A 27,739-nucleotide genomic window follows, 5' to 3' on the forward strand; every position below is an offset into this window, starting at 1 on the left:
TGATGGTCTGCTTGTTTTGGGCCTGGAGATGGAGGTTGTGAAGGAAGTCGCGGCTGGAAGTCCTCATTGTGGCCATCTGATTCAGCTTGTTCGGGCGGCCGCTCCCCGACATGCTCAATATGTTTTGCAAATTTCTCCACAGTCTGTTCAAGCTCGCAAATTCGTCTATTGTTTCGAAATGGGTTAGTTGAGCATCACAGAGAAAGGGCGCATGTTGGAACCGTGTATCTCATTGCTTACTTTAGCAGAATGGCGTTTTGCTGCTTAGCGGATGGTTCTGTCACTTCGCATATGAGGCCGGCAGCGACACAGGAAGAACATTGGCCTTTTACGGAAATATCGCACTATGAGAGCGAGCCTTAGAAGATGTTTCGATGAACAGAAAACACTTGACAACTTAGGAGCGCGAATGTATCACAAAGGACTCACTTTGGTTTTCCTTGCCCGACAGGCATTGCAAGCTCTGTTTTCTCTACGTCGCCGAAATGGTCGGAGAGCTCGGTGAGCTGAGCTGTTGCGTCCATGTGGTGATGATGAGCCTGACGTGAAGACAGAAACTTCTTGATTGGCATTATCCATATGACCAGACATATTGGCTTCTACGAGGTCCATCAGAGAATCTGGATGAATACAATGCTTCTTTCCGGACGGTCAAGGGTGCAACGTGAAACTGCGGGGATGACTTTGAAGCCATGTCTTCGGCTGGGGCACACGGGGGGATGGCTGTGGATAGCGGGGAACCCGAGACCCTCCCCTTTCGCCCCCCAAACACCCTCAATGGTAGTCCGGTCCTGGTGGCGGTCCTAACACGCCACCACTCCATAGGCCATGAGAAAGATAAAGGGTCGGGCAGGAGACGTAATACTTGGTGAGAGTCACCTCCTTCTTGCAGGGCCGTAGTAGCCAATGCCTTCTAAGGGCAATGGTTGGAAAAACCATAGGTGCTCCCAGACAGACCTGTCAACCCTGTCCAGGCAGTCAGTCTTTGATGTGACAAAAATGGGGTGCAGTAATCATCACCCGAGGGCCAAGTGAACGAGACAATCCCCCAAAGTCTCAACAAGCAAGCGAAATACTGTAGAATAGTCCCAAGGTAGCTCGGAACCTTTGCCGCGGAGCAGTCTCCGTGGATCAAAGACTCCGACTTGGCGTTGATGCGAAAATCCCTGGCGTCTTACACCCCATCCCATGTCGGTTTACCATTTCCTGTACGAGCACAGGAAACACTTGTGGCCTTAATGATTGCGCTACATTTTGCGATATCTCCCCCGTACCTATAAAGTTATTAGGGGCTACAGCGACATCTGTCGAGTTCTTGGCCCAGTGGTAATACCTAGTCACGCAACTATCGAGGACTGGAAGATGGGTTCTTCTTCTCCTCTAGATCGTCGTCGCCAGATCTTATGGCGGCATCCTCATCCTAGAAATACTCACTTGGAAAGGTTCCGCACATTCGTCAATCATCGTCGCGGTCTCAACTTGCTTGTTCGTTTGCAGTCCCCCGTTATCGATCTTGTTTGCAGGTCAGGCATTATTCAAACCGAGACTCACACGATATAGGACTATCACGACCTATATTCATATTCGGTACACCAACTCCCCGAATTCTGGCAAGATGTTTTTGAGTTTTCGGATCTTCTCTATTCAGGGAGCTACACTACGGTACGCAGCATTAATTTTAGCGACGCTGGAGGCCCAGAGACGAAGTCTGACTAGTGCTAATCAAGGTGGTTGACACTTCAACGCCCATGGCAAAGATTCCGAAATGGTTCTCTGGCGTGAGAATCAACATAATTGAGAATCTTCTATTTGGTCCCGGAAAGCCCGACTCAAAGATCGCTGTCACCAGCATTCGGGAGGGTAACGCTAATGTCACGCATACTTCCTGGGGCAAGCTGAGGCTCATCGTGGGAAAGTTGGGTTCGGCCTTGCGTGTTCATGGGATAAAGAAGGGCGATAGAGTCGCAGTTATTGCCTCTAACAACCTCTATACGCTCTCCATTTTCCTCGCTACTGTATCGATTGGCGCAATTTTTACTTCAACTTCTACAGATATGGGAAGTAAGGCAATACTAGACCGTTTGAGTCAAATCCGCCCTACATGGGTGTTCATGGAGGATTTCGCAGTCTACGGCGGTAAGGTCACTGACCTACGACCGAAGGCAATCGAACTCGTCGAATTCCTCGAAAAAGTCCAAGAGTTTCGACAGTTGGTTGTCATGCCGAGATTCGATCTGGTGACGGATCTATCAACCATTCCTCGCAGGTATGAGCTCTTACTTCTGGACCTCTTGATATCCCGGACTCGTCTGATATTCAAGACAGCGCTTCTTTTGAAAATTTTCTTTCCAAGGGTAGTGAGACCAAGCCCATATTCGAAAGAGTGGCTTTTGATCAACCATGTCTTATTCTCTATTCGTCGGGGACCACCGGTCAGCCGAAGTGCATTGTTCACGGGGCTGGTGGCATTTTGCTGTCGCAGAAGAAGGAACTGTTTCTACATTTCGAAATTGGTCCTGAATCTGCCCAAATGATCTTCACGACGGTAGGGATCCCAAAAGGTCGTCGAATATGACGAATAGCCATACTGACCGATGTTCCCCACCAAAGACTAGCTGGGCCATGTATAACAAGTCCATAACAAGTCTCCTAAATGGTGCACGCATTGTGACCTACGACGGCAGCCCCTTTTATCCTGATCGAAAAGTTCTCCTCCAAATCTGCGAAGAACAAAAGTAACTATTCAATTGGCCTGGGCTGACGGAAGCTTGAACTGTAAACTGACGATGCTGCAGGTTGACGCATTTGGGCATTTCTCCGCGATACCTCGATGAACTACAGCGTCATCAGATCAACCCTCGAGATGTCGCAGACCTATCCAGTCTGAGGATGGTTAATGTCACAGGTGCAACGCTTCTTCCCGAACAGGCTCACTGGTTCTACGAGAAGGCGTTCCCTTCAAAAGTCCATCTGGCAAATTCTGCTGGCAGTACCGATACGGCTTGTCAATTCGCTGCTCAGAATGCCTTTCTGCCCGTCCACCCTGGCGAGTTGCAATCAGCCGCTCTGGGAATGAAGCTTGAAGTGTTTGAACAGCCCAATATCAGTGATGGAGAAGGTGCAATCCAGGGCAAACCTGCTCGAGCAGATTCCGCAGGAGAGCTAGTAATTACAGCACCTTTCCCGACAATGCCCATCATGTTTTGGGGCGAAGACGGAGCCAAACGCTATCATGCCTCTTACTTTGCAACCTTTGAAGGTATATTGCCCATGATATTCGGCACCCCGAGACTTCTTACCGTAATTTGACTCATCTTTCTAGGCGTCTGGACACAAGGAGACTTCATCAAGGTGCACGCTGATACTGGAGGTATCGAATTCTTGGGACGTTCTGACGGCGTCCTCAATCCGTCCGGTATGCCATTCCGTCTGAAGTCATGGACCGGACGCCGAGACTGACAAATTAACATTGCAGGTGTGAGGTTTGGCTCGGCCGAAATATACAGCGTACTGCAAGACTTCCCCCAAATCGCTGATTCGATTTGTGTGGGCCAGCGCCGACAACAAGATTCGGATGAGAGAGTCTTCCTCTTCATTCTCATGCGACCAGCGGCCAGGTTCGATGCTGAATTGGTATCTGATATCAAACTAGCAATCCGAAAACGTCTATCAGCTCGCCACGTTCCCAAGTACGTCTTCGAATGCAAGGAAATTCCTGTAAGTTCACTACATCGAGGGGCTAGAAACCTTGAGATCCCGAGCTAACAAAACCCTTACTTCAGATGACCCTGACCAATAAGAAGATGGAATTACCTGTCAAAAGAATCATCTCGGGCAATTTCAATGTGTCTACTTCGGCAATTGCAAATCCGGGGAGTTTGAAGTTCTTTGAGCAGTTTTCCCGAATCGAGGAACTAGAGGCTCGAAGCGATGGTTCGCGTGGAATCTTAGCGAGACTATAAATATGACTTTCAAGCGTGCATCGAGTCAAAGACAGGTGCTTGTTGATCAACTGGAGATTTTCAGGACCATCGCGCATCTAGTGGCAGCGCAGAAAAGTTCCACCACCGCCTACAAGTTACTCTTGTCATGCTTGACTTGTATCGTGGCTCTACCATTAGATAACGCAACCTTTCCACTTTCTCGGATCTTCGTCAGGAATCGAATCTCCATCGTATTTTCCGACGAACCTGCACTCCCTGATCCAGCATGGCTCATTTTCCACATTTCCACCGTCAGAGTCTCGCCAGGATAAACAACATTGGTAAATCTCGCCTGGAATTCTTTCAATGTCGCTTCTGCTGTCCCAAAAGTGTCCAAGACAGCGTGCGCTGTCATATTCCAGGTGCAGAGTCCGTGAAGAATCGGTTGCGGGAAGCCAGCCTTTTGGGCCACGGCAGGATCGGCGTGGAGTGGATTATAGTCTCCATTTAATCTGGTAGGCAAAAGTCTCTCTGTCAGTTCAATTGAGATCCAAGGTCTGCAATGCTCGCGAGCGGAAACAAAACGAAACAGCAAAAGCGCGATGATTCCTACCGGTAGAGAAGAGTCAATTCCGGCCGCGTGTCCATAGTCACCACTCTGTCTGCTGGTCTATTTTCCGGGGGCATCAAACTGGGCCGACTAGGTCCCCTGGGACCGCCCCACTGGCCTTGGCCAACGGCGAAACTCTGGCGTACAATGCGACAATATATGTCGGAGCCTTCAACTAGCAGGGCTTCGGTCTCGACCACTGTTCCGCTCGCACCCTTGTCGTACATACCCAAAACCCTTGTCTTCAGCTTGAAAGGTCTCCCTTCCGAAGATGGGGGCAAAGCTTTGAAAATCTCGATACGTCGTTCACCATCCAGGACACGAGTAGGGTCAATGAACCGTTCCGTCTTGCCGGGGATTGGAGGTGGCTTCAGAATATTCGAGTAATAGTCAACGACCGAATTTGCAGCGCCCTTGAATTGAAGGATCACAGGATATGTCGGAAACGCACAAAAGGTCGGATGTTTTTCCTGTTGTGCCGAGTCAACCAATTTATCGGCCAAGGTCGTAGTTTGACGGTAAATGCACGCGTTCTCCCTCCCAAACAGGATCTGCGGGCTTGAGCAGAGAGACGAATGACTTACATAGAGGTATCTCAGCTCTTCCGCCCTGCAACCAATGCTTGCCGCAAATAGTATGAGGTCTCGTTCGTTCCAGGCGCATGGTTGGTCAGGATATCGAAAGTTTTGAATCGACTGGGCCATCATGCGGAATAAGCCAAAATCGCGTTGAGGGCCGTTTGATTTCGTTCCCCTACAGGAAGAACCTGTCGTAAATCATGGGTTATCATACGTATTTGTTCGCGATAGAGGAAGATTGCAGTGCAAGACTACTGTCATGGAGGACAAACGTGCGCCCAGTTCCAGGAGCGCGAAGATCTCCCGGGGATCCGTATCGTCTATGCAATCGTGTTGAACCCCAACGTGGACTTTCGGTCCGCGGATCTCTTACCGGACTTGAAGTTGGGGAAACCCAAAAATTACAGGAATCGATCTCCGCATTTGAATATATGTAATGTGAATGCTTTTCGAGAGCGGAATGTGGCATTCCGACATCCGAACAAGCCCCAGTGTCTTGACTCCATCCGCCCTATCTACGCACATACGGGTTACTTTCCCTTCCCGACATAGGGAGGTCGGGTGCTATCGCGCTTATGTGGGGAGCTTCTATGAGCCAACTGCAAACTTCAAACTTAAGTCAAATTGGATGAAAGAACATCAACCTTGAGGAGTTGTAGTGTGCGGGACTGCGCTGTACTGAGCAGAGCCCTGCGTCTGATCAACCAGAAACGAACAGGAGAACAGCATGAGCCAGTAGCTCTATCTCCGGAGCATTTTAACTCTTCAGGGGAGGTTTGTTTTTTATGGAGGGAAAATCAGGCTTTTCCATATTAGAGATATCAGACATGCATCATTCCACGTTGACTCCGTTCGTATGGCCGTTGGCGTGGTTGTCGACGACTGATGTCTTGCCTGAAGCCCCAGTTCCAGATTGTGTGTCTAGGTAATAAGTAATATCGCTTTTTCCGTCGAATTCAATCGTGCTGAATCCGTTTCCCAGCCAACCCCATCGATTCTTGCTCCAATACTCGATCTCATAGTCCTCGAAATTCGGTGTCTCCATCAGATCGAAAAATGCCAACCTGCTTCCCGGCCACATGATGATAGGCCCGTCTTTTGTGCCCTGCTTGAACCAGCTTGTGCAAGGGTCTGACCAACAAGTCCGCTGCATGTACAACGCGGCGTGTTCCATGAAATCCTCAATTGCGGTTTCCTTGGGATAGAGTCGGCGGATGTGTTGCTTTCTCATCTTCTGGATTATTTGAATGACGTAGTTGGAGCAAAGTGTAAGAAGGGGGAGCACAGAGCCTTGGGCAACAGGACCGAATGGGCCCGTGTACATAAAATAGTTGGGCATTTTGGGTGCCGCGACAGAGATGTAGCTGGCGGGCAGCTTTTCCCATTGTTTCGAGAGGCTTTCGCCTTCGAGTCCGATGATCGGAAACCGAGGGCGAAAGGAGGTGTCAAATCCTGTTGCACAGATGATCACATCCACCTCGACCTCTTCGCCATCAGCGGTGACGAAGCCTTTGGGAGTGATGGCGCCAATGCTGTCAGTGTAGCAAGTTGTTTTCTCACCAACAAGTGCTTCAAGATAACCATTTCCAGGAGTTGGTCGGCGACAGCCAACATTGAAGTCCTTCGGAATCATTCGGTCTACGAGACGAGGATTGTGGCCAAGCTTTGATGCCATCTCTTTGTAAGCAAACTTCACACCAAAAGTCAGTGGTACCTTCAGGGATGGCAATATAGCTGTGGATTCTCTTACAATATTGGCCTCGTCTGATTCACGGGTGTTTTTGAGGACGAACTTAAATCTCTGATTCAACTCCTGCTCGATCAGTTTTCTATACTCTCTGTATTTTTCTGGGTCTTGCCGCCATTCCGTTTTTTGCTCCTCTGAGTCTGGGCCAATCTTGTTAGCAGAAAAGAAAGATCTAGCTGACCGTTGGGCGATGGCGCATAATAACTCACAGTCAAAGTTTGCCCCATTTTCACCAGCATACTTTTGTGCAAATCCCGCCGTGATCCATGTTGGAGTCCGTACCCAAGTATAAAGCTGGGACACATCCTGATAGATCGAAGCCACTATTTGTACACCCGAACTGCCGGACCCGATGACAGCAACCCGCTTTGCTTTCAGATCAAAACCTTCTTCGTACCTTGCACTGTGGAAAACTTTCCCTTTGAAGGTTTCAAGCCCGGGAATTGCAGGCCACTTCCAAGCACTGCAGGAAACAGGAATTAAAGGTCAGCTAAACGACGTTCCTTGATCGAAGGGTTTGGTGGATACCAACTTCAGAAAGCCCGTCCCGCTAACCAGCAAGTCGCATTCCTCTGTCCACTCAGATATCTCATCTTGGTCAGACCGGGAAAGATGGACGGTCCACTTAGACTTATCGTCTTGCCAAACAGCGCCGGTCACCGCGACTCCGAGTTTAATATATCTCATCATGCCTTCTTCATCCACAATAGTTTTCAAATACTGCCATATATGCTTGGCCCCGCTGTAGTAGCTCTTCCACTCTGGATTGGGCCTCCAGGCAAATTGGTAGCTTGCACTTGGAATGTCTTTCACCCCGTCAGAACTGCGTTGTTTCTGGGATTTGTTGCTGGTATCTCACCGCAAGCACAACCTGGGTAACGATTCTCGTACCAGGTACCCCCAATCTCCTCGTTCTTCTCGTAGCATACAACGTCAACATTAAGACCTTCGAGGGTAGCCGGGGCGTGGTGGAGGAAGTCTATACCGGCTGCTCCAGCTCCGATAAGAATGATCTTGAATGATTTGTTTGGAGGTTCGTTGATCATATGGTCTGAAATAAAATATCCTCTCGCAGACGGCGTGCCCCATTCTTCGTAATGCACAGGGCGATGCTCGGCTGACGGGTGGGGTCCAGGTGTGTTGCTGCCGATCTTGATACTGTGACCAGAATCAAATCCGTTCATACTTGAATGCTGTTGCTCGTCTAAACCGGCCATTTTTCGATATCAACGAACTGCTTCGATGCCCTTGGTGTAAGATTTTTGAGCTGTTGATTTTAATCATCTCGGACAAGGCAGACATTTCTGATCTTCATCAACTGTGAGGCCCAAGAAACAAATATGGATCCCATTGCTGTTGCGCGGGAATGGGAAGAGACAAAGCCTCGGGTCCTTCCTCTCTGAATCTCCGGAATCGGTCTCCGTGGAATGCGGGCCGTTAAGCGGTTCACGTGACGTAGTGAGCAAGGCTGGAACCCCTTAACCTGGAAGTAGGGTGGATAATTCGGTATCTGTAGAGAACGTTTGGTTTAGCAATCGCCGGTTCGATAGTGGTGGAAGGGGGTTTCTCCAGATCCTTAAAGTCGCGATTTACATATGCGAAGACCACTGTACTAACCACAGACTTTGAATTCTGTTTGGTCACTTCACTGCAATAGTTTCAGGATGGCGAAATTCCCCTCATACGTTGTTGGTGTCGGATTGACCAAATTTATCAAGCCCAGGGGGCTGGTGGATTACCCAGAACTCGGATTTGAGGCAGGCGTTAAAGCCATGTTAGATGCCGGAATCAACTACGATCAAGTTGACCAAGGGATCGCATGCTATTGTTATGGAGATTCGACATGCGGTCAACGTGTTTTCTATCAATTCGGTATAGGCAATATAAGCGCTCTTTGCGTGTCGCCCTCGGTTTACTGATCCTCTTCAAAGGAATGACACAAATACCCATTTACAATGTCAACAACAATTGCGCTACAGGTTCTACAGGACTTTTCATGGCGTCTCAGCTAATAGCCGGAGGGCTTGCTGATTGCGTGCTTGTTGTGGGATTCGAGAAGATGGCTCCAGGTTCCCTCAAGTCGGCCTACAGTGATCGAGCACCGCCAAACGAACGCACTGTCGAAATGATGAGAACAACCCGCGGTTATGACACCAAAGTCCCCAGGGCCCCGCAGACGTTTGGAAATGCTGGGCGTGAGTACATGGAGAAGTTTGGAGCAAGATTGGAGGATTTCGCGGAGATCGCTCGGGTGAATCATCAGCACTCGGCGAAAAATCCTTACAGCCAATTTCAGGATGTTTACACACTGGAAGAAATAATAAAGAGCCCAATGATTCATTACCCACTAACGAAGTTGCAATGGTGCGTATGTTTCATAGAGTACAGACAGGGATCGGCGAGCTAACAACATCCTGATCCTCGGTAGCTGTCCAACTTCAGACGGTGGAGCAGCTGCCGTCATCGTCTCGCAGAAATTTCTCGATGCCCATCCTGACCTCAAGTCTCAGGCGATATTGATTGCAGGCTGCGCAATGGCCACTGATTCTCCCAGCTTATACTCCACTTCGGCAATAGATCTGGTGGGCTTTGAGATGACGAAACGGGCTTCAAAGGAAGCCATGATCCAAGCTGGTGTTACTCCCAAGGACGTCAAAGTTTGTGAGCTTCATGATTGCTTCTCGGCAAATGAGATGATCACCCTCGATGGACTTGGGTTGTGTGAGCCAGGAACGGCACATCAATTCGTTCGGCAAGGCAATATTACATTCGGCGGAACAGTGGTGGTAAATCCCTCAGGTGGACTCATTTCGAAAGGCCATCCACTCGGAGCGACAGGGTTAGCACAATGCGCAGAGCTATGCTGGCACCTGCGTGGTTGGGCCACCAATCGACATGTCCAAGGGGTTTCCGTTGCACTACAACACAATCTTGGACTCGGTGGCGCTGCAGTTGTCACAGTCTATAAACGCGCAGATGGGCAGTCGAACACGTGCGTTGTGGACGTGTCGAAGGTGTCACGCATGGGATACAACCCTGCTTTGGAGGCAAGACCTATAACGGAGGTGGATATTGCGAAAGTAAGAAGTTTTCGCAGTCATAGTACCTGGATGGAAGTACGGGATCGGAAAGTTTCTGCGTTACTCTAGATGTATTTTAGCATATCAGGGAAAGTTGAAGGCTTAGATCTATACCACTCATCGTAGTGAAATTCCTCGGGAAAATACCCTCGGTTTATGCGCCGAATGATGGAGAAACACGCCGGCTATATTGATAAACTAGTTACTACACTCATCATCGCGAGGCCTGGGGGTATCTTATATTATGGCTCCCATCCTATGGTGAAGCAGGAAAGTCGGCATCGAAAGCCCAGTATTTCATCTTGAAGTGCTGCAAAGATGCCAAAAGCAATCGTAATGGTGGAGGCCCCTGGGGGACCCGGGGAGACCTACTGGCCGTGAGCTGTTCCAAATTAGCGATTTTCTCGAGACAAGCCGCTGATTATCTTCCAGGCTCAAAATAACAGAAGTTCCTTTTCCAAAACCGCATGCAGACGAAGTTGTGGTCAAAGTTTCCTGCGCATCCCTCAACCATCGAGATCTCTTTGCACGTCAAAAGTTGTACCGTGGGGCTTCTCCCGGAGTGCCAATAATGGCAGATGCAGTAGGAGTGGTTGTATTGGCGGCATCTGAAGAGAATAAGAAACAATGGTTGGGTAAAAGAGTTCTTCTGGCTCCGGCCAGAGGGTAGGTACTTCATTCCAAAAAATCACACAGGTAAAGCTAATCGTGACCCAAGGTGGAAAAGTGATCCGAAGGGTCCGGAGTCTGATATATCTATACTTGGAGGAACAGTGAAGCTCAAGAACGGCTGTTGCCAGGAATATATTGCCGTCCCCGCCGCAGAGATCGAGCCGTGCCCGGCGCATCTTTCTGACTCTGAAGCTGCGGCCATTCCCCTGGCAGCACTCACGGCATGGAGAGCCACAATTGTCAAAGCTGAAGTTCAGCCAGGACATAATGTCTTGATTACGGGTATTGGCGGAGGCGTCGCACTATTCTGCCTTCAGTTTGCGCTATTACGCGGAGCATCAGTATATGTTTCGTCTGGATCTGAAGACAAAATATCCAAAGCGAAGGCACTAGGTGCCACGGCAGGAGTCAACTACAAAAATGTTAGATGGAACGAGCAGCTGCTGGATCTTCTTCCGTCGGAAAGACCTTATTTGGACGCAATAATCGATGGTGCTGGCGGTGACGTCGTATGGAGGTCATTGAATCTGCTGAGGACCGGCGGCATTATTGCTAGCTATGGTATGACCCTTGGTCCAAAGATTACTTTTAGCATGCCGGCTGTGATGAAGAACATCGAGGTTCGCTTCAACCCTTCTCCCCCTTCCATTTTCTTTTCCCGATTAGACTTTGACTTTGGATTCTTGGGCTGATATATGATTAAATTGGCAGCTTCGAGGATCAACCATGGGATCGAGAGATGAATTTCGGCAACTAGTGGCCTGTATCGCAGAAGCAAAAATGAGGCCTGTAGTAGATTCAGTACACCGCTTTGAGAATGTTGAGGACGCTTTCACATTAATGAGAGAAGGGAAGAACTTTGGGAAGCTGATCATTGAGATACAAAGTAGTAGAGATTCTCCAAACCTTTGATTATAGAATACCAGACCTTACCTACCTGAGATAGCAAAATCTGATCACTATACCACCTCACCGATAATACCATCTCAGTAGACTAACAGATCAAGTTCGTAAACAGTTTCGTGAATTCCACTGCCTCTTCAAAAGCTTCTGCATATGCAATATCCTAAGGAGACAACTGTACCGAGTTTTCATTTATTGACTATGGTCGTCAATGAGAGACAAGACCTCCGTCAATAATAAGATCAGATCCCGTAGTGTATGCCGATGCATTGGATAAAAGTAACACAACAGCACCTTTGAGATCTCGACGATCCCCCAGACGTTTCATTGGCACATTAACACGAAGTTCTTCTAAGATATTGGGCCGCTTGTCGATATCCCGTATTGCCATGTCAGTCAGCATGAACCTGGTGTTTTATCGTCAGCGAGAGAGCACTGAAGCTTCCAAACGTGAAATTTGGAGAAAGCTTAATACAAAGCAAAGCCGTACCCAGGGCTGATGGTATTAACTCTGATATTGTAAGGAACAAGGTCATCAGCGATTGCGCGGCACATAGACAGCACAGCGCCTTTGGAAGCACAATAACCAGACACTGATTTCCCTGGTACCGAGCAATGAGCTCCGATAGAAGAGACAAGGAGGATACTCCCGCCATCTCCTTGTGCGACCATTTGTTTAGCAGCTAGCTGCGCAGTGAAATACGTTCCCAGAACCTACGGCCAAGAATGTTAGCTATATTACCCTTAGCATCGAGAGTCTCTTACGTTGACATTCAGCACTGAAGTTAGATCATCCGGGGTTTGATCAAGGAAGGGCATTTCCTTTGCAATTCCTGCTGCAGTCACACTGAGCATTGGAGTTAGACAGACCTCAGATCGTTAAAAGAGGTGGTTTATCTAACCAATAGTGGATATGACCGAAATCCCTCACCACTTCTGCAAATGTTTGCGTGAGCAGTTGGAGGTTTGTGACGTCTGTTCTGTTCGAGGAGTGGACTGGAGTGAGAATTGAAGTAGAATCCCAATAGATTTGCAGCCTACGCACCGATAGAACTTGGCCTCGACCCCTAACTCGTTATGCAACAGAGCAAAATCCTCATGAGGCTCGTCGAGTAAATCCAAGGCAGCAATATTAGCCCCAACCTCTGCGCAAGCCCAGGCGAAGGTCAGGCCGAGCCCCCGAGCACCCCCTGCGACAAACTGAGCGTTCAAGATGTCCACTTCAAGCGGATTGAGATGGCCGCTTACCGGTTATTACTACCGTTTTCCCCTTTAAAGAGAATAGATCAGTAATATTTGTTTTGCGATACGCATCCGTGCTAACAGATGACCCAGACATAGCAATACGAAATATGTGTTTAAACGTGGTGGAATCGAGCCGCAGCAGGGCCTTGCAAAGCTTCAGACTATTAGTCGACGTCTATCTCAAAGATACTATCAATGCATACTGGCAGTCGGAAAAAAGCATATTGATTCTTCTATCAACACAGTTCACCACCGTCCGAAGCGAGGCTGCCGCTGACTAGTTCCACATCAGGATCACGGCCCGTGGTGTCCGGAGAAAAGACACAGTGCCAGTTACAATGGTGTTTCCTCGGTAACATGGTCCTTGTTCTTGGTCCCCGTAGAATTTGGTTCTGGTCGGAATAGTTGACTCTCCCGGCTTGGCACTTTCGGCGGCCATTCCGCGGGCTTCTCTTGTTGCCTGTATGCTATGTACTCCCTCCATCACCCAACTTCACCTGGAAAAGCTCTGGCCTTCCATACAGATCCGAGATTTCCATGTGCACATGTCTCCCTCTACACCTCCTCATAATTTCGACGGTTTGACCAATCCCAACTCCTTCTTCGCCCGGTCTCTGAGCTCCCTTCGAAGATACTTCCCAACCGCGTTCTTCGGAAGCTCCTTCACAAAGACAACGCCTCCACGAAGCTGCTTGTATGGCGCCAGCCGCTGCTTAACGAATCCCTTGATTTCATCCTCAGTGATCTGCGAAGGATCGGCAACAACATATGCCCGAGGAAGGTCAGTACCGGGATCGTCTGGCATGTTGACCCCGACAACGGCTGCTTCTTGGATTTTGGGATGCGTGAAGAGTAAGTTTTCAATCTCGGCGGGTGCAACTTGGAGACCTTTGTATTTGAGGAGCTCCTGGAGCACTTATCATCAGCAATGCTCGTGGTGGCCTGCCGAGGCAAACAAACCTTCTTCCTGTCGACGATATAAAACTTGCCATCACGCAGCACTCCAATGTCACCGGTGCAAAACCAGCCGTCGTGAAAGGCGTCTTTCGTGGCTTGAGGGTTGTTGAAATAGCCTTGAGTGACAAGCGGGCTCCGGACCAGCATTTCACCTTCCTGTCCTGGCTCAACGTCGTTGAAGTTTTCGTCGACCATTCTGCTCCAACCAGTGAGCAACCGAAATTTGAGAGATACTCTGGAAATCTCCTTACCTGATTTCGACATTGGGGAGGATCGGAGATATGCTACCAGTTATGTCGCTCTGGCCCCTCGGCATCATTGTTACCGCTCCTGTTGTCTCACTCAATCCCCATGTTTGACCAATAAACGTCTCTCCCTGGCCCAGTTTGGCATTCGCAGCAGTCTGCAGATCGCCATCCATCGGGGCTGCTCCAGTTGTGGCGGCGTCGAGGGATCGGAAATGGTCCTGCACCTCGGGAGCCTTGGATATCCGGAGATAGATAGAGGGAACTGTGTAAAAGGCGGTGATTTCGTACTCTTTCATATACTTCAACAGTTGGCTCCATTCGTACTTGCGCATCCATACCACCAACCCACCAGAATAGAATGGTGCAACGAGGTACCCAAACAGCCCGGCAATATGGCTAATGGGGAGATGGGCCAGCGTTCGGTACGGCTTGAGTTCCTTCCCGGCTTCGACCTGTTTAGCGGCCCACTCTCTGCCGGCAACGGATGTCACAAATGTCTCTTGCACGAGGTTTTCGTGGGAAAGCATAACGCCTTTAGGAAGACCAGTTGTACCAGAGGACCACAGAATCACAATAAGACTCTTCCTCAACGCCGTGGGGTCAGTGATGCGCTCCCATTTCACAGTCTGGTCGGAGATGACATTGATCCTGCCGTCTAGACTTGTCAGGCTCCACGAAGGGCTGGACTCCAGAACCAGGATCCTCTCCAAAGAGAGATTGCATTGTTTCGCCGCTTGGGTTGCCAGATCTTTGTGTTCCGACCCACAAATAATTAGGCGACTAGTACCGACGCTGACTTGTCGAGCCAAATCTGCTACGGTGGAGGAAGGGCTGGCGGCGGAATACACTCCCCCTGCGGCGATGGTGCCATAGAAGGCTGCTGGCACCAAGGGCTGACCATAGCTGATGACCGTGATGACATCCGTGTTGGGGCCATTGGCGCCGACGCCATAATGATGCCGTAGACCATGGGCGATGCGCTGAGTGAGGTCTAGAAGATCCTTCTTGGCAATCTTGTTGGATGGGTTGGATGCTTCCAAATGCAAAACAGTGTCGTCTTGGGCCACGCAATGCTCGGTCTCTGGTTGATGTCAGCGACCTTTCTTGTTGGAGATCAGAAGATGTGGGCACACCGAATAGAAATGTCAACAAGTCCAGCTTTGGCACGTCAACAACGGGTCTATTGGGATTGCGATATATTCTAGCCATGATCTTTGATGGCGGGTGATGTGAGACTCGTTCAACCATATGCCCGCGAATAGAAAGCGAGATACCCGTGATCCTCCACCCTCGTCACAGTCGATTGATGGAACTTCTAGGGTTGTAGAGCATTCTCCCAGTTTCTTGTCTCGGTACTACTCCCACCTATTTGATGTGGGAGCTTTACTGCCAGATGTGGGGTTGGAACGGGTATGTAGTACCGAGGTCTAAGTAAGAAGAAGAGATCCGGGCCACGGCTATCCAGAAGCAGGAATGGGAATATCTTTGGACGGCAAATTCAGGTCTTGCAAGAGGTTCGAGATCTGCTTCTACCCTGCTTAGCCTCATCTGGTTGCATTCCAGCCTCTTCGTCGAATCATGGATGTGGCTGCGCATTGGACAAGCCTTGGACCAGCCTTGGACCAGCCACGGCCAATACCAGACAGCCTTGCGCGCGGCCAAAGAGAGCTTAGTGCAGCCTGACAGTATCAAGCCTTGGCAAGATTCTGGTCAGTGACGTCACAACTGCTGGGGCAAATCGTTCCCTGAAATTCGCATCCAGGAAACTTTCAACGCACCCAGCCTCGCCAGTTCCCTAGGAACCTCGTATATCGGCCAGTCCTTCCGGTGGAAAGCTTAGTTGTCAAGCCATGGGCCGCCGTCGAGACGACAAAATCTCGCGGTCAATCATCTCTGCCATCCAAGAAGACGACGAGTCTCAGAGACGAAGCAGACTATGGCGCCCTCTCAAGACCTTCTTCGCGCTCTATGGGCTTCTGTTGATCAGACTCCGCCCAGAGTTGTTCAAGAGGCTGAGAGAAAAGACATGGAAGCTTTCAGATGACGAATACAAGGCTAGCTTCAAGGGCAAGGACGCACTCGTGTCAAAGGGCGACATGGGCTATTCGGGCTCGGTACGTGACAGGTCAAACCTAGTCTCCTCTCCCAAAGTGTGCAGTACTGACGGCGGCTGTCTAGACTTTCTTCAACACCAAAGATAACAAATTCCTCATCAAATCTATCCCTCGTCGCTTCGAGCACACCTTCTTCCGAGACGACCTGCTGGAACCCTATGTCTCACACATGGAATCCCATCCCAAGTCACTCCTCGTCCGCATCACCGACTTTCTTGGATGGCGCTATCCGAGCATCGGTGGCCTCTTTGGCATTGCACCAACTTACCACCTCGTGATGGAGAACCTTCTCCACGGCCAGAAAGAAGATTCCGACTGGCAGACTTTTGACCTGAAGCCAATGTCGTATTTCTTCCCGGAGCGTGATGTGGCTGGTGGCAGACTTGCCTCGGAAGCAACCAAGTCCAAGCTCGCCGACAATTTCGAAGACAAGCTTCTCCTCAGTCGCGAGCAGGCGGACGAATTTTTGCAACTGCTCGAAGAAGATACAGAACTCCTGGAGAAGCACAATGCCGTCGACTACAGCCTGATGCTGGTGCGGATCCCGAAATCCTCCTCTTCCATGGACGAGAGCCAAAACCCGTTCAATGATCCGCCGAACTGGCGGACCGGTGTACCTAGCCAGGACGACAAGTGGCTGTTCCGGGTGGTGATCCTGGATTTCTTCTGGGCTAAGCACAAGGTCCACGCCAAGATGATGACGATGCTCATCAATGCATGGAGGATGTTTGACGACAAAGGCCCGATGAGTATCACGACTGCTGCGCCGGAGTACCGGGGCAGGTTCTTGAAGATGTGCAGGGAGATCGTCAAAGTGGTGGAGTAGAAGCACGAGGCGGACGTCTTTCCCTGCTTTCCCTTCTTAGCAAGCGAGCTGAGTTTCTGATTTAGAGTGTTAAATGGCGTGAGTATTAATGTCTCGGTGGAAAGGACATTGGTCTTCATTAATGAGATCTTAGACATTTCCAACCTCTGAGACGACATATCCTTGTCACTCTGGTCGATGGGATCACTGCTGCTTTCGGGCCCCCGTTCAACCTGACGCAACATGAACACCCAAAACATCAGAAAGGACGACGTAGCACAAGCCAAACTCGATCCATCTACAGTAACAAACAATTTAGGCATGAATGGATGGCGCCCATCTCACCGCCTCCTGCATGAATATTTGTCTCTGAGAAACGCTTCAACTTGGGCCTTCTCTCTCGCTTTCATGTCTCGGACAATGCTCTTCTTCATCTCCGTCTGGATAGGAGTGTCCGGTTGAGGTGAAGAAGGGGAGCCGTTGATCTGGGAACTGGTGCGGGCTGGTGGAATATCTCTCTGCTCCCCGCTTGATAGACTCCTTTGCGAACCAGCCACCGGAAGAACTCCCTCGACGACAACCTTTTTTCCCCCCTCACCCGCCCTGGCCTGCGTACTATTGTCTGGCATCAGATCCCCGTGATATGGCTTCCTGAAAGCTTCCTCCTTCCACTCTCTTCACCGAAACTTCCAGCTCGCCACCGTATCGTCGGGGTCGAGAGTCAATCCGACCATTCCCGCCAACGACTCTGCGACTTCATCCTTTCTCGAAATGGGCTCGAAGAACAGCCGCTCCCAGTCTCTGCCGTCGTTGTCCGTTTTACGCATCTCTCTCTGGCCTTTCTCGATCCTTTCTTTGGCGTCAGCAGCAGCCTGCATGTCCCTGCGTTGCAGGGCTTCGCGAACGCCGCGCCACGCTCGACGCGACTCCCACGGGTCCTGCTCCTCGATTGGATCGGTGATTAGCGGCGTAGTTCTCGCCGTCGTTACGTCGAATGTCTCGATGTCGATGTTCTGCCTGCAGTCGCGGATGACGAACTGGCCGTCCCACCGCCCTGAGACGGTGTAAATGGGATCAGTGCCCACCTTGCCGTCCTGATATACTCTGGCCTCGAAGCTGTGCTTCCTGTCAGAGCTGGAGAAGACGCCTCGTCTGCCGTTGAAGTGGATGGTTGAAATATACCCACTCGTGCTCGGGATGTGGTGGGTGCCGTGCAACTCCGGGTACGGAGAACCTGTTAAAATGCCGTTGATTTTTATGTCTGGAAGCGGGATGAGGTATGTCTCGTGGTGTCGAGCAAGATGAAGTGTCGCGCGGCCGATTTGCTGGATGTTGACGCTGCCGTTGAAGGTGATCTCCTGGCGAGTGTATCCTTCTGCCTGGAGGAGAGTGTTACTAGTAGCGCCTGAAGAAACGGTCTGATTTGCTCAGAAAATCTTACCGAGACGCCGTGTTCCTCGTTCCAGACCCGACACGCGGTCACAGGTGGGTGATGACTTGCAAAGGCTCAGAGATGGTCCGAATGAACTGCCAGCGAGCATAGAAACGATCGCAGAAGGGACAAAAGCAGGCGTCCGACTTACCTTACTTGCTCGCTAACCAGCCTCGTAACCCCGACCCCGAGCTTGTCCTGATCCTGATCCCGGTCGTCCTCCCACCTGGCTAAAAACAGTTCCCCGAGAAAGGCATTGATCGGCTTCTTCACGCCCTCGGCCTCCGACCTGCCCGCGTACTGCTGGTTCCTCAAGGACGAGACGAACCATTTCAGCACCAACAATGCTCGCTCCGCGGGATCGTCCGCGGCCGCAGGGGCCACGAATATCGAGGGTCGCTCGGCCCAGAACGAGGGCAGTTCAATAGCGGATTTCGTATCGAGGACGAATGGCGGGGCGGTGATGTTGGAGAGGTCGCCACGCATGGTGGCTACAGATTTTTGATGGCAGCATTCTCAAGTTAGCGAGCGGCTCGGGGTTATGAAGTGCATTTTCTTTGCACGGATCCTGGAAATGAAGAGGATTTGTGCGCGTGGCTTAACTCCTGGTACTGGTTAGGTCTCGAGCTGGGGCAGCTCTGACCATCTTCTTCTCTCCCGGCTTGATTGATGGTGGTGAGGAAGAGGACCACCAGTGCCGGAATCGAAAGAGGGGAGCAGGATGAGACAAGAAAACATAAATTCACATACAGCAACAAGATCCTTCAACTGGGACCGGTTCTCAGACAGGGTCGGCTCCGCCATGTCCGTCGAATACTCTGACTGATGTAAGGAACGTTAACGTATCGGGGGACATGCAGCCGAGTCTGGGCTGTATATAAATCCGGGACTCAGAGGAGACGGAACTGTAAAGCAACAGCATTATTGTAGCCCTTTTGCTGAAGGGGGGAGGAGCTATGGGCTCGCTCAGAAGTATTCAGCGTGTAGACGGAGAGGGAATCCGAGGCCCGCACTGGGACTGGGACCTGGAATCCATGATATCATGATGTACGTGAAAGTCGTGACACCAAGCGCCAGTAACCTGCGGCAAGATGGCGTCAATCTTACCATTGCCAGTCGCGATTGTACAAAGTCGCGGACGCTGTTGCTGTCCCGATCCGAATCCCTCAAATGTCTCAGGGCAAACGGCATGCCTAGATCCTCCGTCTGATCTCCTCACAGTGTCGAACCTTAGTTCTCCGAGTCGTTCTCATATCAGTGGGCTCAAGGCTTGAATGGATGATGCAAAACCAATACAAGAAGCATCCTCGGCGACCGATACCGTGACGCCAACCCATCCACCATCAGTCACGATGTTGAGAATGGCGAGCTAACTTCGCTCACCACCTCTGCCGACAGTTGGCTGGCACGCGCCATGCCGGGGGGTTCTTTTCTGAAATACGTCTTTATGGTCAGCACTAGTGCAGGTCTACTTACGAAAACAAAATACACTGAATCATTAGATGATTGTTAGAAGGAATTGATCGATATCAACGGCAAGGAGGAAATTATATACTTCTTCCCGGGCTCAAACTTTGACGACATTGTGACCGGGATTGCCATACTCTCAGCAGTTATGCTTACAGTAGTTGCCACGATAGCACTACGTGTTGAAGTGCGGGAAAAGATTCGACTAGTCTTGGTTGGCGTGTTTACTCTGCTTCTAGCCAGAGTTCCAGCGCTGGGTGGTGCGAAGAAGTCTGAAGTGGTGCTGGGAACTGTAGGGCAAGTTTCTCTCCACAAATTTTCCCTGCCACTTTGCTGATGTTGAAAAGATATGCTTCAGTGTTGGCGGTGTTCGTATCGGGGAATGCGTGACCATGAAAATCGGAGTGAGCGTTTTACCAAGAGTCGCTCGTCGCGGGCACGCCGTGAGGAATGCCACCGCGCATAACTGTCAGGCTGAACCAACTACTCCGTACATGTCTGAACTGCGAGAAGGCCTCGTATTTCTTGGGCGATACGGAGTGTATCTTTATCTATTGACAGTTAGGGTGTTTGAGGAAGTCTTGATACTGTAGGTGCTGTGCAGAAATGCCTCAGGAAAACGGAGGATCGCAGGACTCATTCACACCAGAACAGATTCAGAGTCTGACCGATCTGTCGCACGCTGCGAAAACAGACGAGGATCGGGATCTCTGCCGAATCATGGTCATCCAACCGAGCAAAGTCCACAACAAGTGGTAAGACGTTCCACGATCATGCAAGGTCGCCAAATTGACAGATATCCGATAAGGTCGCACGACGTCAGCACGATTACAATGGGAAATGGTATGCCGATGAAAGCACAGGAGATCGCAGATCCTGAAAGTGTGCTGAATGAGACCAAGGAGACGAGTGCTGCGCCCTAGGGAAGAGAGAGACTGTGTGATAAGGACTTGAATGGTCAAAGTCAGCACATCGCCACTTGACGATTGTGGTTACTCATGCAGCCTCCTCTCTTCCCCTGTCCGTCGATTGATTGTGGTCGTCAGAACCTTCGCCGCCATCGTGTTCCTCGTCGTCCAAACCCATGTGCGCCCACTTTTCGAGCAACAGGCTCAGCTCGGTGTCCGGATCCTCCTTTACCAATATGTGATTGGGGTATTTGGAGCTGAAGGTGAGATGCTCCTGGCCTTCCCAGGCGATGTCCTTCACGATGACCGTCAACTGCTCCAGCAGAGACTTGCTGACGCCGCCAGGAGGAGGCGTATCTCCATTCCCGGCAGCGACGACCTTGTCTTCTGCCGTCTTCAGTAACATGTGGGTGATGCCTTTAACCAGTTGCCGCTGCCGCGAACATCTCACCAGGACCCGCATGATGTCCAGCAGCAGTTCCTCCTCGTCCGCGGAATGGAGATTGCCAGACAGCAGGAAACTAGCAGCGAGGATGCCGGATTGCGGCGTCAGGACGGTGAAGAAGCGATGGCCAAAGCTAGCATTGAAGGCTCGAATGATCCGTACTGTGACTGAGGCGATCTCCATACACATCTCCTTCGCCTCGCGGGCGATCTGGTCGAGCTCGTCCTGACCTGGGATTGGTGCATCCGGGCTCGTGCCTGTTGCCGATCTTTGTTCGGGTTCTGCGTTCGGCTTTGAGGCACTCGGAGGCGGCGGAATCGTCCAATTCCACATTAACAGGCGGAAATGATGCAAGCTCAATCTAATGCAGATGTCAGTCAGCCGACCTTAATCGAACATCATAGGGACAAGGTGTATTACGCCAGATCAACCGTGGTCGGGACCAAAACAAAATTGGGGTCATCAACCTGGAACTGCTGAGGTATAGAACTGTACCATTCCAACATTTTCCTGTCCATCTCCCGAGCCGCGTTGAGCTTTTCCATGGTGCTCATGGTGGAAAAGTCGGCAAATACCAGAGACTGGATATCGCCAGCGAATACATACAGCTCGCACATGTAGTGGTAAAGAGCCTGAAGTGGCAGCTGAACGGGATCCCCCGCCATAGGATAAGGTGACCACGGTGTGAGATGGTTGAGCCATACCTTGGAAGCATATGGCGCTTCAAGAGATGGCTTGGGACTCGTCGGTGCGATCAGGAACCCTGTGCCAAAGCCACTGGTGGTCAAGTCAACCAGAACGCCTAGACTCGACCAACCGTGGTTGATGCTCACGTTGAATATATGTGCGCCGCCCACTCCACAATCTTCAGGGATCGTTCAAAATCCTCAGAGATCGGTTGACTCTTCCCTGATTTCGGATGCCGACGAAGAAGCTGAGGCATCATCACCTCGAGCTGTTTCAGGGACGAGAAGCTCACCCTGTCTTTGCCAGTGAAAGCCGCCCTAATCCTGGGTATCAGCACACGTCTCGCCCAAACTGCTATGTTCCCGACTCACGTCATTATCATAATAGTGAAGCCCTGAATATTGGTTAGGGTCGGCTTAGCGGCTTCGAGTGTCCAAAGCCGGTGAGCCTCATTGTAGAAATGGAGGCCTCGTGAGCCCACTTCCCCTGGCGTCGCAAAGGCTAAAGGATGATCTGAAAAAAACTGGCATCGCAATCAACACATGTGGCCCCGCACGCGTCGGGTTGACAAAATACTCACGCATCCCATCCCAAGAACTGCATTGACCAAGAAAGGTGAACAATAGGAAGAGTCCAGATTCCCCTTAGCCATGGCGGCAAGAAACAACTTCTCGTCGAAGTTGTGGTAGTAGAAATGATACCAATTGATGTACGCGGAGACTAGGTGAGAGACGAGGAGGTCATCTTTCGTAACTGTGGTCCACGGAGCGGCAGGGACCCTGAAAGTCGGATTGTCGGTCAGCTCACTTATTGCAAGCATGCGACGTATCCCGTCACCCTCTGGAGGAGGACTGGCGGATAGAGCCGCGCGAGTCTCATTTGCCGCTGGACCAGGATGGGTGTCAAGAAAGAGAATGATCTCTTCGAGAGGGGCATCCTGCTTGATAAGTTCGAGCAACTGCCGGGCCTCTGGGCTCGAGGAGTGTTTTAGACTGATCAGGATCCTGTCGAGAGCATGACTTCGGAGTTCGAGTTCGTTGAGCCTCCTCTTGCGGCTCTCCTTCCTTCGTCCATCCTGTGATGGGTCGTAGATGCATGTCTTGTTACTCGCTTGACAATTGGAGCAGGGCTGGTGCTGATCACACTAATGACAAGATCAGGTCTGGTCGATTGGGAGCTGAGGAACCTCGAATCCCGCGGATAGCTGGCAGACATCGTACGGCTTACCTTTCGTTTCGAGATTTTGCAGGCCTGGCAAGCAATAGTTGCATTTTTCTTGGCTGAGCGCTGGGGGTTTGGAGCAGAGGCGTCGCGAATGCCTGTGTTCTCGTCTATGGCAATTGAGGGATCTAGTGGAACAGACCCTGGCAGCGCGGCTGCTCCCCCTAAAGCGGGTCGGAGCGGCCGAGCCTGAGGCTGAGTTCGGTGCTGAGGCATGGGAAGTAAAGCAAGGTCATAGTGATCGAAGAGAGAAAAAAAAAAGTCGGTCGAACCTAGAGGGTTATCATCAAAGGGAGGTCCTGTCTGGCCAGACGGCGGATCGTGATGAGGAATGGAAAACAGTCAATCCACCATTCACAGACTGCAGTTCGGGACTTATCGTCAGCATAGCCAAGTTTTGTAACAGTCCAGGTAGGAGATGCCGCTTGCAATTGTGGAGGGTTTGAATTGGCATGGTGGAAAAACAACTCCACCGGGGAAACGCACTGGATGAACTGTTTGGCCCGCCCAAAGTGTCTCGCATCAGGAGCCTCCAGCCACAAGGGTCGCCTCTGTTGGCCTCTACTGGGTATTTGTCCAACCCGGGTTCCTCATGGCGTCTAAGCTGTTCCTGGTATCGTGGGACGAACTCCCTGCATGCCACTGTCCAAACCTTCACCGAACTAGCCGACTGCTATCCCTGGGTGTCTGCAGTTTGGAAGAGACATTGCAATGTCTGACGAGTCTGGGTGGATTTAGCACCTTCGAATGGGTATGATCTTCAATGCGGCTGAGTTGGACACCTTCCTTCTTTCTTTTCGTTTTCTCTCCTGGGAAGAGTCTTCGGGCTCCGAAAGATAGCTTGGATAGTGAAAGACCGGCCACAGCTTTGTCGTTGTTGAACACTTCCCCGCCTCCTCAATGGGTACCCACTTGAGCACCGTCGGTTAGACATTATGCTATTCATCTTTGCCGACTTTATGCGCAATCACCTCGCTTGGACAGAGAAAGCAAGACACTACCCAGTATTCTCACCTCGACCAAGTCAAGCCTCGTGCATGCTGAGTCCATGTATAGATCCCTGCACTATCGATAACGCCTCAAAAACTCAATCGAATCAACGCCTCAACCCACTTTCTAGCGTCAACTCCCACGCCTTCGGTGACCCCCTTTGCATTGGTGGCTCCTGCCATCCCAACAGCTCCAGACATGCCGCGCCCGCCGCCGCTGACTTCTCGAGTCCGGGGTTGGTCACGAAGGAGCCATTTCCCAGCTGAGGTAGAACTTCCGGCCTCTGACCTGGACCGGGACGTGTCTCTGCTTGTCGATGTGCGTTCATGGGGAGATCTTCTGACGAGAATTGCTTCTTTGGCAAGATCCTTGGTTCGTTGCAATCCACTCTCGCAGAATTCGAAAAGGTCACCACCTGTGGCTTGATTCGTCGACAGCCTTGGAACATCACCGCTCCCGTCGGCGTGTTGCTTCGAAGGCAAGACTTTCATCCACACAATCCACCAGCCTCTTGCCGTTTTGATTGTTCTTTCTAATTCCTCACCATTTGGTCGAGCATTGGTGATGCCAGCATTCCTGTCACGAGTTGAAGCCCATGTATTGAGAATGTGAGTGTAGACATTCAGAGCCTCAATGCGGGTCCAGTCACTCTTGATTATTCTCGGCAGACCTGAAGAGTTTTTGCCGCCCTCTGTTGATGATGATCCTATAGGTATCCCAAGGGTGTACCACGAGCCCGAAACTGTGATCGGGCGCAGACTCTGTTGGGTCCGATGCAGCCCTTCAGCAGCGAGACTCCCCGGAAGCGGTATGTTTGGGATTGAGGTTTGAAGCGTAGATTTCTGGGGATCATAAAGAAGATCATATATCTCAGTGACATCCTTTTTGTCGGGCAGGGATTGTGGATTGTCCCCATCTTCGAGTCCTGAACCTGAATCCATGCCCAATGACGCTCTCATTCGCTCTCTCCAGCGTTCCGGATCCGTGCTTTTCAAGAGGCTCTTTTGCAGTGGGCCTAGGATATGATGTATGGCTCGGTAAAAGCCAGGCATCGCAAGGTGTGGTGTGTGCAACCGGAACAAGAACACGAAAATGAATGGCTGGTGAACGTAGACCGCAACTTGAATCTTTTCGTGGGTGACAATTGGGTGGGCGCCGTCCGCGGATGCCGACGTACTTGTTTTACCCTGTCCTGACACGATATCGACATCCTTCCCGCTCGACTGCGGATGTTCTTCAGCGTCTAGATGCGAAAATCTGGACGTGGACATCTCAACAACTAGGGTGCGGAGGAAAATACGGCTTGACGGCCGCTGTGATGGTAATCTTGACTCTGTTGGACCAATACTGGCTCTCTCGTCATTGGATTCGTCCTCAAATTCTGTATTTTCGAGATCACCAGAGAGGCCAATCAAGAACTTGCCAATGGACTCCTCCAGCCGCTGAACGAATGGTGTTTCTTCTTCGTCACTGACATCTGGAGTCGGATCAAGTTCCTGCAACTGTTCGTCCGCAGATTCTGTGGCTTGACTTGTGTGCGTACTCGAATTCAGATCTTTTTCGTCTGGGACTTTAGACGTTTTGTCACCGCCGAAGCCTTTGGGATTAAGTGTCCAGCTGGTGCCATATCCAAGGCTGAGATACTTCATCATCTTCTCCGTGTTGAACATGGGGGGCTGTTCCGAGGCTTCGGGGCCCGACTCGATGTCTGTTTCACTCCGGCAGTCGTCGGTTGCGCTGGGTGACTTTGAATCTACTTTGGCGATTGCGTTGTCCAAAGATCGCTCTACGGCGGTAACAAGAGGTGCCGGAATGCCTGGCGGTGTTGCATTGTTCTCGATCGCCTTGCGGCGTAAACCCTGCGGCTTGCCTAGAGATGGCTTGACTCTGGGATGTACCGCTTGTGCTTGCTGTTTCGTTTGGTCAGAGGTTGCTTCTTGCGGTCTGCCTTTATCCACCTTGCGTCTTTTTCTGCGATGCTTTGGGCGAGATGCAGGATTTTCAGCCACTCCATAAGCTGCATCACCGTGCATGTAAATAGATTCCATCCACTGGGACATTGTAATAAGGGAAGGCCTTGAGATGCCACCAACACCAGAAAATATGACTCCATCCTCAGCCCTCGAATCTTCGCCATTACCCAACCAAGGCTGCGATTCTCGAGGAGGATGCGCTGCATTTATCTCTCTTGTTTTCTCTTCGCCAATGCGCTCCGGAGGAGCATCCCCGTATCTCCCAACAATGAGATCGATGAGCCCCTCGGTGCGGCTCGCAAATCCTTCTAGCACTTCCCTCTCGCCACTTCCCCATTCTTCTTCGCCAACGCCAACACCGAGCTCTCCGCCACCAGCGAGTTTGACAGCGTCGTAAATGTCTGTCACAGGATGGCCGTGCAAAAGGACATCCCAATTTAAGATGAATCGTGTCCAGTACCTGTGCAAAAGGCTGCAAAACAGATCTCGATCGTTATCATGCTTTTTCCACAGCTCAGACAAGGACGTCGCATGGTGAAGCAAGAATCCACGATATCCATGCATAAGTTGTGCGAGCAATAAAGGTGCTGGTGCAACCTCTCGCGACGAGTATTCCATATCCCCCTTAAACGCAGTATCACCTAGGCCGGTATTTGTTGCTGATTTTGCAAAATGCTTTTGTCCGGAGGGGATTCTTGTGACAGAAGGCAATTGTGTCAGGTCGATGGCAGCGAGAATCCACCACTGAGGCTCGATCTCTTTGAGGACAATTCGAGATTTTCCCGTTTCGATGGACTCGAGAGGAACGCCATTCGAGAAATTCCTAAGATGTCGATCAGATGTCAGATCATCATGGCTATCGGGCAGGCATGGACTCTGAGAGCCCAAGAACGGAAAGGAGGATGGAGGCCGTGATGCAGTCTCCGCTGCCCACCTACTTTACAAAGCTCACCATACCTTGTGCCAGCCCGACCTGCCGTAATCTCTCATTCTCTTCTGCCTCCTCTTCCTCTTTCTGTTTTCCTTTTGGCTGTCTGTCCGGTTCAGATGCAGCATGGCGTTTTCCATTGGCAGCATATTTTCCTTTTGCCTGCTCCTCTTGGTCCACTTCAAACTTGTGGGAGTAGTAAAACACGATCTGGTCGCGTAAGGTCTCATCGGTAGGACCGAGAGATGGATTGTATATTGCGAGGTAGGATAAGTGAGCAGGGACGACGGCACGAGCGGACATTACGAGCAGGAGCAGCGTCTGCTATGATGTGCTACAAGGAGCACCATTTCCAATTGTCAAAGAGAAAAATGTATATTAGCTGGCCATGGTGAATATCAAGAGATATTCTGAACCCTTTCCACAACACACCCGAACATGGGCGAGTCCTCGCAGTATCGCGAGGACCAAGACTTAAGCCTATCAGCGGCGACTCCTACGTCATGGCATGGCGAGGCTGAAGCTTGCACGTGATGTTGGCCTTGCAAGCCTTGTTAACCTTGTTTTGCAAGTTGAAGAGGCACGTGCTGCAACAGTGAGTCGTTTGTTGCTGGATATTCACATGTATTCCGATGATTTACATTAAACTGAGGATGGAGATCCAGCAATAAACGTCCCTCACGCGTAATTCGACAAATGACCGCTAGGTCTGGTTGCTAGGGCTGCCTGATCTGCCATCGTCAGTTCGAAAGACCATACTTGCCGGCTCAGGCAGTTCAGACGGCTCGAAAATTCATAGATAACGT

At 50.8% G+C, this 27,739-nt stretch overlaps 11 protein-coding genes across 11 annotated transcripts; 4 read left to right on the forward strand and 7 right to left on the reverse strand.

The window, feature by feature from the left end:
• Positions 1 to 1,362: 1,362 nt before the first annotated feature.
• Positions 1,363 to 3,962, forward strand: A1O5_08639 (acetoacetate-CoA ligase; the record flags this gene model as incomplete). The annotated part of the gene is made up of 9 exons (XM_007749220.1): positions 1,363 to 1,485; positions 1,561 to 1,662; positions 1,728 to 2,266; positions 2,326 to 2,545; positions 2,611 to 2,735; positions 2,796 to 3,259; positions 3,323 to 3,415; positions 3,476 to 3,717; positions 3,783 to 3,962. The coding sequence occupies 9 exons, from the start codon at positions 1,363 to 1,365 to the stop codon at positions 3,960 to 3,962; spliced, it is 2,088 nt and encodes a 695-aa protein (XP_007747410.1).
• Positions 3,963 to 4,071: 109 nt separating this feature from the next.
• On the reverse strand, positions 4,072 to 5,237 carry A1O5_08640 (uncharacterized protein; the record flags this gene model as incomplete). Its single annotated transcript, XM_007749221.1, has 3 exons — positions 4,072 to 4,435; positions 4,537 to 5,003; positions 5,118 to 5,237. 3 exons carry the CDS (start codon positions 5,235 to 5,237, stop codon positions 4,072 to 4,074), a joined length of 951 nt encoding a protein of 316 aa, XP_007747411.1.
• Positions 5,238 to 5,943: 706 nt separating this feature from the next.
• Positions 5,944 to 8,075, reverse strand: A1O5_08641 (uncharacterized protein; the record flags this gene model as incomplete). Its single annotated transcript, XM_007749222.1, has 5 exons — positions 5,944 to 6,801; positions 6,862 to 6,998; positions 7,068 to 7,321; positions 7,391 to 7,664; positions 7,718 to 8,075. The coding sequence occupies 5 exons, from the start codon at positions 8,073 to 8,075 to the stop codon at positions 5,944 to 5,946; spliced, it is 1,881 nt and encodes a 626-aa protein (XP_007747412.1).
• A 447-nt stretch (positions 8,076 to 8,522) lies between these two features.
• On the forward strand, positions 8,523 to 10,007 carry A1O5_08642 (sterol carrier protein 2; the record flags this gene model as incomplete). Its single annotated transcript, XM_007749223.1, has 3 exons — positions 8,523 to 8,730; positions 8,790 to 9,222; positions 9,287 to 10,007. 3 exons carry the CDS (start codon positions 8,523 to 8,525, stop codon positions 10,005 to 10,007), a joined length of 1,362 nt encoding a protein of 453 aa, XP_007747413.1.
• A 249-nt stretch (positions 10,008 to 10,256) lies between these two features.
• A1O5_08643 (uncharacterized protein) lies at positions 10,257 to 11,302 on the forward strand (the record flags this gene model as incomplete). Its single annotated transcript, XM_007749224.1, has 3 exons — positions 10,257 to 10,315; positions 10,371 to 10,604; positions 10,657 to 11,302. 3 exons carry the CDS (start codon positions 10,257 to 10,259, stop codon positions 11,300 to 11,302), a joined length of 939 nt encoding a protein of 312 aa, XP_007747414.1.
• Positions 11,303 to 11,721: 419 nt separating this feature from the next.
• A1O5_08644 (uncharacterized protein) lies at positions 11,722 to 12,852 on the reverse strand (the record flags this gene model as incomplete). The annotated part of the gene is made up of 6 exons (XM_007749225.1): positions 11,722 to 11,920; positions 12,004 to 12,227; positions 12,279 to 12,360; positions 12,416 to 12,493; positions 12,559 to 12,703; positions 12,762 to 12,852. 6 exons carry the CDS (start codon positions 12,850 to 12,852, stop codon positions 11,722 to 11,724), a joined length of 819 nt encoding a protein of 272 aa, XP_007747415.1.
• Positions 12,853 to 13,323: 471 nt separating this feature from the next.
• Positions 13,324 to 15,172, reverse strand: A1O5_08645 (uncharacterized protein; the record flags this gene model as incomplete). Its single annotated transcript, XM_007749226.1, has 4 exons — positions 13,324 to 13,665; positions 13,719 to 13,914; positions 13,967 to 15,044; positions 15,097 to 15,172. The coding sequence occupies 4 exons, from the start codon at positions 15,170 to 15,172 to the stop codon at positions 13,324 to 13,326; spliced, it is 1,692 nt and encodes a 563-aa protein (XP_007747416.1).
• A 641-nt stretch (positions 15,173 to 15,813) lies between these two features.
• A1O5_08646 (uncharacterized protein) lies at positions 15,814 to 16,903 on the forward strand (the record flags this gene model as incomplete). The annotated part of the gene is made up of 2 exons (XM_007749227.1): positions 15,814 to 16,077; positions 16,142 to 16,903. The coding sequence occupies 2 exons, from the start codon at positions 15,814 to 15,816 to the stop codon at positions 16,901 to 16,903; spliced, it is 1,026 nt and encodes a 341-aa protein (XP_007747417.1).
• A 656-nt stretch (positions 16,904 to 17,559) lies between these two features.
• On the reverse strand, positions 17,560 to 18,800 carry A1O5_08647 (uncharacterized protein; the record flags this gene model as incomplete). Its single annotated transcript, XM_007749228.1, has 3 exons — positions 17,560 to 18,261; positions 18,324 to 18,378; positions 18,466 to 18,800. 3 exons carry the CDS (start codon positions 18,798 to 18,800, stop codon positions 17,560 to 17,562), a joined length of 1,092 nt encoding a protein of 363 aa, XP_007747418.1.
• A 1,977-nt stretch (positions 18,801 to 20,777) lies between these two features.
• Positions 20,778 to 23,258, reverse strand: A1O5_08648 (uncharacterized protein; the record flags this gene model as incomplete). Its single annotated transcript, XM_007749229.1, has 6 exons — positions 20,778 to 21,495; positions 21,555 to 21,911; positions 21,968 to 22,138; positions 22,193 to 22,344; positions 22,402 to 22,965; positions 23,049 to 23,258. 6 exons carry the CDS (start codon positions 23,256 to 23,258, stop codon positions 20,778 to 20,780), a joined length of 2,172 nt encoding a protein of 723 aa, XP_007747419.1.
• An 863-nt stretch (positions 23,259 to 24,121) lies between these two features.
• Positions 24,122 to 27,236, reverse strand: A1O5_08649 (uncharacterized protein; the record flags this gene model as incomplete). The annotated part of the gene is made up of 2 exons (XM_007749230.1): positions 24,122 to 26,828; positions 26,944 to 27,236. The coding sequence occupies 2 exons, from the start codon at positions 27,234 to 27,236 to the stop codon at positions 24,122 to 24,124; spliced, it is 3,000 nt and encodes a 999-aa protein (XP_007747420.1).
• Positions 27,237 to 27,739: the final 503 nt, after the last annotated feature.

This window comes from Cladophialophora psammophila (assembly GCF_000585535.1).
Source record: "Cladophialophora psammophila CBS 110553 chromosome Unknown aczJe-supercont1.14, whole genome shotgun sequence".
Taxonomy (NCBI): domain Eukaryota; kingdom Fungi; phylum Ascomycota; class Eurotiomycetes; order Chaetothyriales; family Herpotrichiellaceae; genus Cladophialophora; species Cladophialophora psammophila.